General features: G+C 40.9%; 1 protein-coding gene across 1 annotated transcript; it reads right to left on the bottom strand.

The window, feature by feature from the left end:
* Window positions 1-10,708: 10,708 nt before the first annotated feature.
* On the bottom strand, window positions 10,709-11,571 carry LOC128304432 (calcium and integrin-binding family member 2). Its single transcript, XM_053041621.1, has 2 exons — window positions 11,092-11,571; window positions 10,709-11,021 (listed from the first exon to the last, which is right to left on the bottom strand). Exons 1-2 carry the CDS (start codon window positions 11,441-11,443, stop codon window positions 10,804-10,806), a joined length of 570 nt encoding a protein of 189 aa, XP_052897581.1. The 5' UTR covers window positions 11,444-11,571; the 3' UTR covers window positions 10,709-10,803.
* Window positions 11,572-12,099: the final 528 nt, after the last annotated feature.

The raw sequence follows: 12,099 nt of genomic DNA, 5'->3' as shown, positions 1-12,099 counted from the left end.
AGCGCTTGGGTTAGTGAAGTCATGGGCAATACATTTCTGTCGTGCCAAGAGTTTTCCAAGCCCTGGAAACTATAGAGTCTATATGAGGCGTTAAGGTGAGAGTATTATCAAGCCATACACCTAAGTCCTTTACCAGTGAAACACGATTAGCCTGGACATGACCTAGTACATAGGAATAGGACAGAAGAGTGGTGCGGTAACGTTTTAAAGAAATAACTTGAACTTGATATAATGATGACGAGGAAAAACCCCAATATAAAGAAGATCTTAGTCAAGATATTAAGAAAGAAAAGCAGAGGTTCCAGGGAAAAATTAATTTGTCTCTAATATTACTTAATAATTCCGGAAACTTCCATCCTGATCATGAAAGTTCCTTACGGTATCAACAATAGTTTCATCGTCTACTAAAAAGCTACCATCGCATTCATCATCTTTCACACATTTGCGTACAAACGTTTTATTCTTTATAGTGTGAAATTTATTCATGTAGTCCCTCACCTTCCTTAGCTCAGCACAGGTACGGCTAGAGGAATTATTCTAAGAAGAAACACCCCACCACCACCAAAAAGTAATCGGAACGGATCAGCACTAGATAGAAACCGTCGAACTCGCTGGATTACAAAAAAAAACTCACCGCCAGAACTTGCACTGTGGCCAGAACGCAAAACAGAATGATAATTAATTATCAACCCGCCGCGCGACGGAACCAACCACGCGGAACCGAACCGAAAAGCATAGCACGGGGAGAAAAAAAAAACCCATCCCGAAACGGAACACAATCCGGTCCGGTGTGGTTTTTTGTGGCCAACCAACCGGCCATCAGTTTTCCGGCGATGTGAAAAACGTGACCAAGACGTAACGTGCGCATATCCAATGGTCTCGCTAGCGGTTCGATGGGATGGAATTTTTGTTGCTGTGTTTATCCCGACTAACCTTTCTTTCATGCTTGCCAATTTTTTTTTCCTCCCGGGGTGGGGTGGGAGCGATGTTTTTCCATTTTTTGTTTTGCTTGACGTTGGTAGATTCGGAATTACCGACAGATCAGCACCTCAGAGTGTGGTGTAATGTAGGCTAATGAATTCCGTGAGCTTTGGCCGAGCAAGGTCAATCTCCGGCGGCACCTTTTGACCTTTTTTTTGGCTGTGTCTTTCCGCGCGCGCTTTGCCGGTGTGTAAATCATTTCGGTCTGCACATGAAATTATTCTTGCTTTCTTATCCTTTCTTTGTGGTTTAAATTCAAACCCCGCAGGAAACGGGATTGTGGGAAGCTCAAAGAACGCTTCTGATGCTGGTTGGCACTGGTCAGCATCATCCCGGCGACTACAAAAAAGTGTTGGCGAAAGCAATTTCATGCCGTTCATGCGTCCGTAAAGCATGGTTTTATGCTTATTACGAGACAGCATCCGATGGGGCGACGCATTGTTATGCGAGCCTTATCATTCATTCAACAAGTGCATTTGTAGGTGAGAGAATAATATTTAAACAGAATAAAAAAGAACACAAACAAGACCCCGTTGGACCCAAAACCGTTGTGTAACTTAGGGGCTAAAGCGATTAATTTATCATTGTGCCTGCCGCGGAGTGAAGGAAAAGTTATTCACATTTTCCACAAAGAATGGTTCTGCTCGCTTGTAAATGGCTTATGCGCACCATTCGAAACACTTAGCGTGTCGGTAAGGAGGGTTTAATGGTGCGAGATGTTTTCTTTGTGGGTGCCCAACGCAACCGAAAACACTGCCAGAGTTGTAAATATTATATTTCGCTACGGGTTAAGAATTATGCGTAACATTAATTGTAAGCTTGGAAAAATTAATTTCAAATACCACCGGATGAACAATTCGACGCAATAAGCGTAATAATCATTTATGTGGCGCATTTCAAGCAAAGATATAAAACTAAAACAAGAAAGGAATGGACCTTAACTAGATTCGCGAGATAAAAGTAATAGAAACTATAAAACAACAATACTAAACACAAAATGAAAATATACGGATTCACTTATCAAGCGAATAAGAAACGGCTAACAATGGCTCCGAAGTTGAGAGCGTTTTACTTTAAATACAAAAATGGTCTTCAAGAAAATAGGACAAACACTATAAAAAATAATTTTATTTAGTTACAAAGAGTTCATAACTATAAAAAAGATACACCCCTAAGACAAGGTGTGCGATCCAGGTGCAGATATTTAGTTTTCTGACCCAAAAACCTGCTTTCTCTGCTTGTTTGCCTCATAATGTGCAACTACAACAACTGTATGTACTACAAAGTTTATAGAAAATGCGTATGGTGGAAGCAGCAGCATGATCTTAAAATATTATATCGCTGATCACACGATGTTGGCTTTGAACTTCTTGTACCTGAAGGTGCCTTAATCCAGCGGCGGATCAAACGGTAGGCGGAGTAGGGCCTCGCCGTGTTGGGGGCCCCAATAAATTTGTGCCTATTGTTTGATTTTTGATTGTTTGAAATTTTAAAACAAAGTTAAATTAGAGCAAAAAAAAATTAATTTACAAGGTAGAAAATTGATCAAAAATATCTTCCTTGGTTATATAAAACATTTTTTTCTATGTGATAAATTAAATGCAGAGAAGAATATCGACTTTGTGACTTTAAAGTATAAACGAAATTGCACCAGGACCAGGACACTAATTTTCCCGTTGGTCGTGAAAATTTTCTTCGAAAACTACCAGTTTCCGAATTTAAAGTACCAGGAGAGCATGCACGGAAGAGGTAGCTCCTGGTACTGCGCCGTAAGGTATGCAATGTTTATACACTAACTTTGCAACCAACTTGCAATGCAATGCGCCGTAAGGTATGCAATGTTTATACACTAACCTTGCAACCAACTTGCAATGCAAGTTTGGTGCATGCAAGAAACTTGCAGCAAGATGGCGCCCAACCTCGTACTTGCATGCAAGTTTGCATGCAAGAACTTGCATGCAAACTAGCATGCAAACTTGCATGCAAACTTGCATACAAGTTCTTGCATGCAAACTTGCATACAAACTTGCATGCAAACTTGCATGCAAACTTGCATGCAAGTTTGCATGCAAGAATTTGCTTGCAAGATTTTGCATGCAAGTTTGCATGCAAGTTTGCATGCAAGTTTGCATGCAAGCTTGCATGCAAGTACGAGGTTGGGCGCCATCTTGCTGCAAGTTTCTTGCATGCACCAAACTTGCATTGCAAGTTGGTTGCAAGGTTAGTGTATAAACATTGCATACCTTACGGCGCAGTACCAGGAGCTACCTCTTCCGTGCATGCTCTCCTGGTACTTTAAATTCGGAAACTGGTAGTTTTCGAAGAAATTTTTCTCCACCAACGGGAAAGTTAGTGTTTAAACATTGCATACCTTTCGGCGGTTTTCGACCAAAATTGCTGTACATGGTGCTACCTCTTCCGTGGATGCTCTCCTGGTATCGTCAATCTGAAAGCAGCTGGTTTTGTATGGAATTTCGTACCAGCTAATGGCGATCCAAGTAGTGGCGTTATCGTTCTCCTTAGCGCATACAAACGTTTATGTTTAAAGAGAATAGCTTACTAGGCCCGTTTACAGGGCTACGCAACAGAACTCTGAGATGTACGCAAGGGAGCTTTCTTTCCGAGACTTTGCTGGTGTTGTTACATCATGTTTGAAGTACATCTCCCTAACACCGATAATGCCGTAGCAAAATTATGGGCCCCCCTTGAAAAATTCCGCCCTGGGCCTCCAAGGGGATTGATCCTCCACTGCACATGACCTATCTCACCTGCAGTCGGTGCGTTGTTCCGGCACTGGTCAATACCTGGTATACGTGAAAGGAGACAAAGGCGCAGCTCATCGCGAAAAGACATTCGTTCATATGTATGACTGAACATCCGAGTTAGGAGATTGCGAGTGATAAATACTCGCTGCAGGACAGACAATATCGATTATGTCCCCCACCAACTACTGGTGCTTGAATGTTTTGTAAAGTTAAGTTAAGATCGAAGAAGTATAACTGAGTGTTGCATGGCGAATATCCCGGAAGAACAGCGAGCGAACCAATTCGATGGCAAAGTGCTCCTTGGATGCTGTAGTTGTAAATTCCACCACGTGCAGCTTCTCGAAGTTGGCGCACGTATGGTTGTAGCTCCATTTAGAAGAGTGCAGGTACAGTGGTAACTGTTGTTGGTGGTGATATAGCCGGTTCCGTTATTGTATTCGAAGATGGTGATTTGGGGTGGCCCAGCGGCGGATCAAACGGTAGGCGGAGTAGGCCCCTTCTAACTGCGCTTTTCGACTTGTCTCAATTCAAGTCCCCTCAATGTTCCCCTTCCCTCCCTCCATCGTTTTTGAAATTAGAGGCCCCAACTATAATTCCGCCCTGGGCCTCCAACGGGATTGATCCTCCACTGCCTTAATGTAATTTACTTATTATATGTTGCGCTTGTAGTGTATTCATTCGGTGCGAACATTCGTCAGATCGTCAAAACATCCCTCAATATTCTATGAAGAGAAGTTGCGTTAAGATAAGTTTTGAAGCAGCGTCCTTTATCTACTAGCATTTTCATCATGAGAACTACCTATAGACTCCTGAAATGTCTGAAAATTGTTATCTGTTAGATTGATGACCTCACAAAACGCTGCTGGCTGCTGTAGTAAAGTTTCATAATGTTTCCCCTTCTTTAAGGAACTATTGAAGCAATTGATGCAAGATGATTATGATTTAAACGTAATGTTCGAAAGGCTCCTGCTTGAAATAACCCTGGTGGAAAGCACTTATTCCGAAGGCATAAGCAAAGGTAGTATGGGATACAGGTCGATGTATATAGAGTAAAATGACAAGTAGGCGTGGGATTTTTTTTGAAAGTTAGATGACAAATGGTTTATGTTTTTCGTCCATACAAAAGTGTTGCTACGCAAAGACGGATCTTCCGAAAAGCGGACTAAGCGGTCATTTAGAGGTCCGAACTTCAAGTGCCAGCATTACAAACAATAATTGGCGGATTCTACTGGCATTTAATGAAGGGCTCAATTGTAAAGGGGGACTTTGAAGAAAGCTAGAGTAGAAAGGGGACCCTTGAAGGTCGACAAGATCCGCCACAGTAGCTGCGTATTATGAGTATTTTAGTACTTAGTTTTTATAAACACTTCATCTAAATGTCCAAATCAAGCTCAAAATGATGAACTAGATTCAAGCTATGCATGTATCCTGTAGAGACTTTGGTCATCAGCATAGTTAAGGCTGTCAAATTATCGCATTGATCAATGCCTACTCTGATTGCTTTGTTCATAGTTAGAGATATGTCCCTTAAAATGGACACCGTACTACAATAAATTATTGACAGGTATTCGGTGCGACGTCAAAGGACGTGATGTAAAATATTGAGCTGAAACATCTTTTGGACCTGCAAAGAAGACCCCCAGCTCTTGATTTAATTTAGTTACACAGTTTCAGTTTAAAGGATCCAGCACGATATCGCACGAATCACCCTAATCTACTCACTCTCTCCGTGCTGTGGTGGAGTGCATTCCTTCTGCTCAATAAATTACAAAACGCTCCACACTATGGGCTTTTACATTCCAATCATCCAAACGATGCCCTTCCAGTAACATCAAACGGGAGCCGCGTAGCACTCATCGAGGGATTATATTGAGCCCCAATTGCAAACTTGCATCCTAAAACCCTTCATCCTTTTAGCCGGGTGTTTATGATTGATTGCGTTTCGCGTAGGCACATCCCTGGTACGCTGGCCGGTTGTCGGTGTCTGGATGAAAAATGATGCAGTGTAAACTGCAATTGACTTTCCTCGCAGTGCACTCGCAGTACACTCAACACAATGTGCCAAATCGGTCCAAACGGTCAGCGCTCGGAGCTTTCGCTGACGCCTTTCGGTGAGGGTTTTTTTATTGTACTTATCTACGCAATAAATTCAATGCGTCGCACTTGAACGGTGCTGAAGTTGTAGCTCCTTATCATGCTGCAGTTTATTTTCCGCTTTTTTTTTAGGAAAGGACACATCCTATTGTGGCCCCCTGGTCAATTTGGTGCTTCAATTGAGCGATTTAAATGAAAGTCGCGACTCGTCGCGAGTATGAATAGCAATGAACAGTTCTGAGTGCATCCGTTCGTTACGGATTGAAGTACCTTTTTGGCCGTGAGCGGTGAATCGTAGCAAAATGTTGTTTCCAGCAAACCCATAAATCTACGCCGTACGTACGTACAATTAGTGCGTGCTATCAACAGTGAGGAAGCTAAATTAAATGTGAAAATACGTGTTACTACTTCCCGGGATACTTGTTTAGAAATTCTTGACTTAATAAACAGCTGTAAATATCACACACCTCTATTTGTAAATTCGTTCAGAAAACGTTCATTTTGTAATTAAATGTAAGTACTTTCGTCGAAAATCCTCAAGCATTTTAAAAGGAGGAGGAGAATTTAACTGGAGTTATAAAAATAATAAAATAAAATGTTAAATAAATAATTAATTGGCAGAATTTAATTAAATGTTCAAGACAGTTTCGAAAAAAATTGCAAACAAAAATATATCACCGACACTTATGACTAGAGAAAGAGAAAACAATTAACATAAATTTAGAAGATCTTAGTAAAATAGTTAATTAAAGGACAACCAGCAAAAGTATAGTAAAATCTCGATCAAAGATAACAATTAGTCTAAAACATTTGAATGTGTCTGAATCTGCCTTAACTAATCTAAAGGTTGAACATCAAATAAAAATGTTTATTTTAGTAAAATATGTAAATAAAAGTTACTCAGGTTAGTCAGGTTACTAATTGCAACAACAAAATTACGCTATATAACAATATAATATTAACAGCAAACAAGCATTAAATCAAACAGATAAAAGCTCAGATTTGCATAGCAGTAGAGAGAAAATACAGAAACTTTAACGAAAACGTAATACAAAATTTAACGATGTCAACAACTGTACAGAAAATTTAAAAAACATCCAACGAACTAAATATTACGAGGAAATCACATTAAACGACTCCAATTAAGGCAAATAAACAGTGTCAAAATGGAACTGGTATTGGAAAATTCGCTCACAAACACGAAACGTTTACCTGGACTTGATTTCGCAGTGCCGGAAAATCCAAACGCTCCTTCATTCACTTCACAACCGCTTAATTGTGTGACATGTGTCAAAAACATATGGCCTCCGTTTTTTTTCGCTTCGTAATAAAGCGCAAGGACGTCGGTGCGTTGCTTCGAAAGTCAACACATATTTCCGTTACCGAGTCCTTCTGAGCGAGTGAATGTGAGTCCTCCAAACCCCTTCACGGAAGGGGCTCCTCAAACGGGGTATGAACCGCCCGGGAGGGCAAGGAGCAGCTTGGAATTTTTCGGTGCACGCACATCTTTAATATGACGAGAAAGATCACCACTCATATCATGTCGACGAGCGCGTTCGGCGACCTCTGGAACGGTATGTACTCATCGCTGCTCGGCTGCTCGTTGTAGAAGCGACTCACGTATCGAAGGGCGACTTTCGTACCCCATAAGGCAACAGGGGGTTTGGAATGTACGGAACCGGTTGGTTTATCACCTCCGGTCGCCACTGACGATGCTTCACTATCAGGATCTGGCCAGCTTTTCCGGCACCGTCCATCGAACTCGCTCCGCTCCGTCTCCGGCGCGATGAATGTCGGCGATAATTTTCATTCCAGCTGGTCGACTTTTTGCCCGACGCTCCGACAAATCCTTCCCCGGGCTATTTATTGTCTTCTCCATACACGTGTGTGACGGTGCGTTACCTTTTCGGAAGGACCTTCGAAAGCAGCTGACGGGCGACGAACCAAAGGGACACCCCCCGATTCCTTTCCTACTTCTTCTTCGCATGGTTTTTACACTTATTTGTCGCTGTTGCGAGCATCAATTTAAGGGTGACGCGTGCCCTTGCTGCATTGCCATGATCGTTCGTTCTGATCGTTTTACCGGGATTGTGGGCTGTGAGCTGAAAGCTGTCTCGCATCTTGCCAATTCTTCACGGTTCGTTTGCGCTTGTGAGAGCGCGTGCTCGTGGAAAGTGATACCGGGTGCATTCGGGTGGAGAGTGTAGTATGAAGTGAACAAAAAAAAAGCTTAGGGTCGTAATTCGTATCAGGAGATATGAATTAAGCGAAATACCTAAAGGAATTTACGAAGAAAAAAAAAATGAGTGACTGAAAAGCAAATGTGCTCGATAAAAGCAGTACTTTTTATCTTTCCATAATTTCTTCAAGTACTAAAAAGCTTTAATTAATAAACCATCACATCTAGTAAGTATCACTACACTTCTGAATAATAAAAACACAGGAAAATTCCTGAAAGTAGCAAAACCAAAACATTAATAAACACTAAATTATTGGTAGCTTATGTATAATTTAACAAAAGTTCAATATTAATGTATAAAACAAATAAAAAACGAAAATATACAACTTTACAGTACAGTGTAAGAAAAGTAAAGCCTTTTTTCTATTTCTTTAAAAACTTGTTCCTTTATGTTACTTCCTGCTAGTTTCATGGTTCTCTTTTATTCATTCTCCATTCTTTGTTGACTATTTTATTATTTAAAACATACTTTGTATAATTTCTATTTGATAGGAACACTTTGTTGAACTATTATTTGTCGAAAAATATTCCTACTTATAAAATAAATAAAATTTATGTTTATAACATTGCCTTTTGTAAAAGAACCTAATAATTGCAAGTTTAAATTTGATGAAAAATCGTCCCTTATTTCCCTGTCTAATAACCAAACATGATTGAAAACTCATACAAGGGGAACACATAAATGGAGCATAAATACAACCTCCCATGCAGCCTCCGTCGCTTATTTCCTGACCATTACGAGGAAAATATAATTACCATTCACCTACTGCACAGTGTCACAAAACAAAACAAATTAATTTTCCTTCGCCATTGCGAGTTTTTATTCCACCGTTTGTTTTATTCCCTCCATTGTGCCACCGTATAATGACGTTAATCATCAATTATGGAAGCTGACCACTGAAATGAAGCCATGGCAAACTTCCCCTTTTCTGTCCGATCGATCCCAAAAGGATTGAATGATTAAATTTCAATTCGATTATGCGAAGATTTATGGCCAACCATCGGGCGCGACCGAAGTGTAGCACCGTAGCACATCGTAATCGGACCGGCTGTATTCAATATCACTGTTTTTATTTTAATGTTCTCTGTGTAATGAAGCACATTTTAAAACACTACCCGTCTTATAGTGTTGAAGACTACCCATTTCTGTGGTGTGTCGATAGTGTGTGGGTTAAGTTGTACAAGCGTGGCTTTACTGCCTCGATTTTATCACGGTGTACCATTAGCATTGCAGTGCTAAAAGCGTTGCCTCAGTGGATAAGCTGCAGTTTTATGCCAACAAAAAATCACATCATAATACACTGAAGGACAAATTTAATTGGCAGTTTTAATTTATCAGCCCGTAAAACAAAACAAAAAAATAAATACATTGGATTATAATCATCACCCTTGTATGCGTGTTCGCATGTTTTTAATTAACTTTTAAATACCTTTCGGGATAAACTGGCCCTGCGGTTTTGCATTCCAGGGAAAGGAACAGAATATTCCAAGGGTCGAAAATTGATTGTTGCTTTCTCCGGCACTTCCAATTTTATTCTGGCGCATTCTTGTTATTTGCTATGCAAATGTGTTACACTACCTTTCCCTCTCACATGCTTATTTGTGATAAACTCGTGCAAGCATAAACGGAGCCTGGATTCCGAATGAATGTAACAAGAGAGCATCCACGGAAGAGGTAGCACCTAGTAGAGCAATTTTGATCGAAAACCGCCTAAAAGTATGCAGTGTTTAAACACCAACTTTCCCGTTGTGTCGACAAAAATACAGGCAGTTCTCGAGATACGCGGATTCAGAGATAGACGATTTTTAGATATTTAACAGCAGAGTTAATTTATAGCACAAAATCTAATTTAAACAGGTTAAAAGTTGATGGAAAATATATTTCTTGGTGCCGCAGGCCGTCTTGAATAATTTATGTAAAGCTTATTGTTCACTTAACGAAGGTACTGTGTGAACGTGCTCCGGAATGGTGTCCAGGCATGTCAAACTCAATTCGCGCAATTTTGATCGAAAACCGCCGAAAAGTATGCAATGTTTAAACACCAACTTTTCCGTTGGTCGACAAAAGTACATGCAGTTTTCGAGATACGCGGATTAACACATAAGCGATTTTGGTAAATTTAACGGCATAGTTAATTTATATCACAAAATCTAAATCAAAAGGTAAAACATTGATGGAAAATATCTTCCTTGATGCCGCATGCCGTCTTGAATAATTTACGTGAAGCTCATCGTTCACTTAACGAAGGTACTGTGTGAACGTGCTCCGGAATGGTGCCCAGGCATGTCAAACTCAATTCGCGGTTATGTTGTACTGCCTGGAATAACAATTTTTGTGGACAATTTTACTTTCTCAATTGGTTTGAAATAAATTCTTTCTACGCAGAATCTGAATTTTTCAACAATTCCTACCATAAAAGTAACACGAGTAAAAATGTAATTAGACACGTCTCGCATTGGCAATAAGTTTCACATTCTTAATATTTCAATATGCATCATGTAGTAAAATGATGGTCTTTTCGTAAGAGATGTTTTAAAGTTGCAACGATCAATTTTATATAGCTTAAAGTTAACATATTTAATTTTTTTAATTGTATTAAACTTCAAACAACAAAATGTTTAAGGCAACAAAATAATCCAACAATAATTAACACGGCCTTGTAATTTAGACAAGAACAACAGAATTACTAAAGTAATTATTATATTCAAACTAACCAGGACGTTTTATATGCGTATATGAAATGTAGATATAAAATCAGGCGCTCGCGTTATCACGTGCTCGAACTCCAAATAGGACAACTTGCCGTCCCCATCGACGTCCGCCTCTTCGATCACTTTCTCCGCTATCTGCTGATGTTCCTCCAGGGATAGCTCGTTGCGCGTGAGAGCCGTAATCACGTTCAGCAAATCCGACTGCCCAATGAACCCATCACGATCGTAGTCTAAAAAACACCGAACAAAATCAATGTGAATCGAAAACAAACAATCGAATCCGCATCCAATCCTACATACCGTAAATCTTGAATGCATAGTACACTTTAATGTCGCGCGGTGCCTGCTCACTAAAGACGGACAGCAGATCGAGAAAGTCCTCGAACGTGAGATTACCGTCGCCATCGCGCGAAAATGCTTCACACATACGTCCCTTGAACGGGTTTTCCACCAATTCCGGCAACCGTTCGATACGTTCCCGCGGCACCTGTATCGTGGACGCTTGGCCCTCGGTCATAATCACCGGCACCAGATCCGGACTGGCCTCGTAGAACCGTTGATGCACACGTAATATTTCCTTGCGCGTGAAAAACGTACAATCCTGATAGTCCTCCAGCTGCTGGTCGGTAAATGTGACCACTTTGTTACCCATCGCGTAGCACTTTACTGGTTGGTGGCGTAACAGTGACTGAACAGGCTGGGTAAACTCGACAGTGTACGCGGTTGCCACACACGCATCGATTCGCTCCCACACCTTTCACTGGGGCAAATATGGAACGCGGCCCCTAATGACTTGTTGCTGCGATGTGCCATCATCGTTTGGATCATCACAGCGTATCCTTACGTCCATCGGCAAGCAACAGCGTTCAACCCACCCGCCAAGCAGCTCGTGTGCTAAAACAGTTGGGTGTGTCTAATTTCTTTCTCCATAAACGATTCGAGAGGGAGCGAAACGAAGGAATTTATCGTCACGCAAAGGATCGCGCACACATAATGTTCCTTTTTTTTTACTTTCCTATCAGTCCTACTACACGAAAGCTTCTCTCACAAAGCTGCCCCCAGAAAGCCCACCAACCACCAAGCAAACCCGAAGGTCGCCAAACAAAGGAACTCGTGTTAGGAACCATCCCTTTACACACGATAATTGATTGACATGCTTTTTATGTGGGCGCCACATTCTTTCGCGTATCTAAAAGTCCGATGTAATTGCTCGCTAATGGCGCAAATATCAGGTGCCGAATAGGTTGTCATTTTCCTTCACGATTCCCTTGTCAATGTGTTCAATAGCAGCAGCTTCAACGTAAGAAA

This window comes from Anopheles moucheti, chromosome 3 (genome assembly GCF_943734755.1).
Source record: "Anopheles moucheti chromosome 3, idAnoMoucSN_F20_07, whole genome shotgun sequence".
Classification (NCBI taxonomy): Eukaryota; Metazoa; Arthropoda; class Insecta; order Diptera; family Culicidae; genus Anopheles; species Anopheles moucheti.
This window is presented reverse-complemented; position numbering and strand designations above follow the sequence as displayed.

Excerpts from the sequence above, each read along its gene's own strand:
- LOC128304432 (XM_053041621.1), bottom strand. The coding sequence starts at position 11,443 with ATGGGTAACAAAGTGGTCACATTTACCGACCAGCAGCTGGAGGACTAT. Across the intron at positions 11,022-11,091 it reads CTATGCATTCAAGATTTACG|ACTACGATCGTGATGGGTTC; the intron begins GTATGTAGGATT and ends GGTGTTTTTTAG.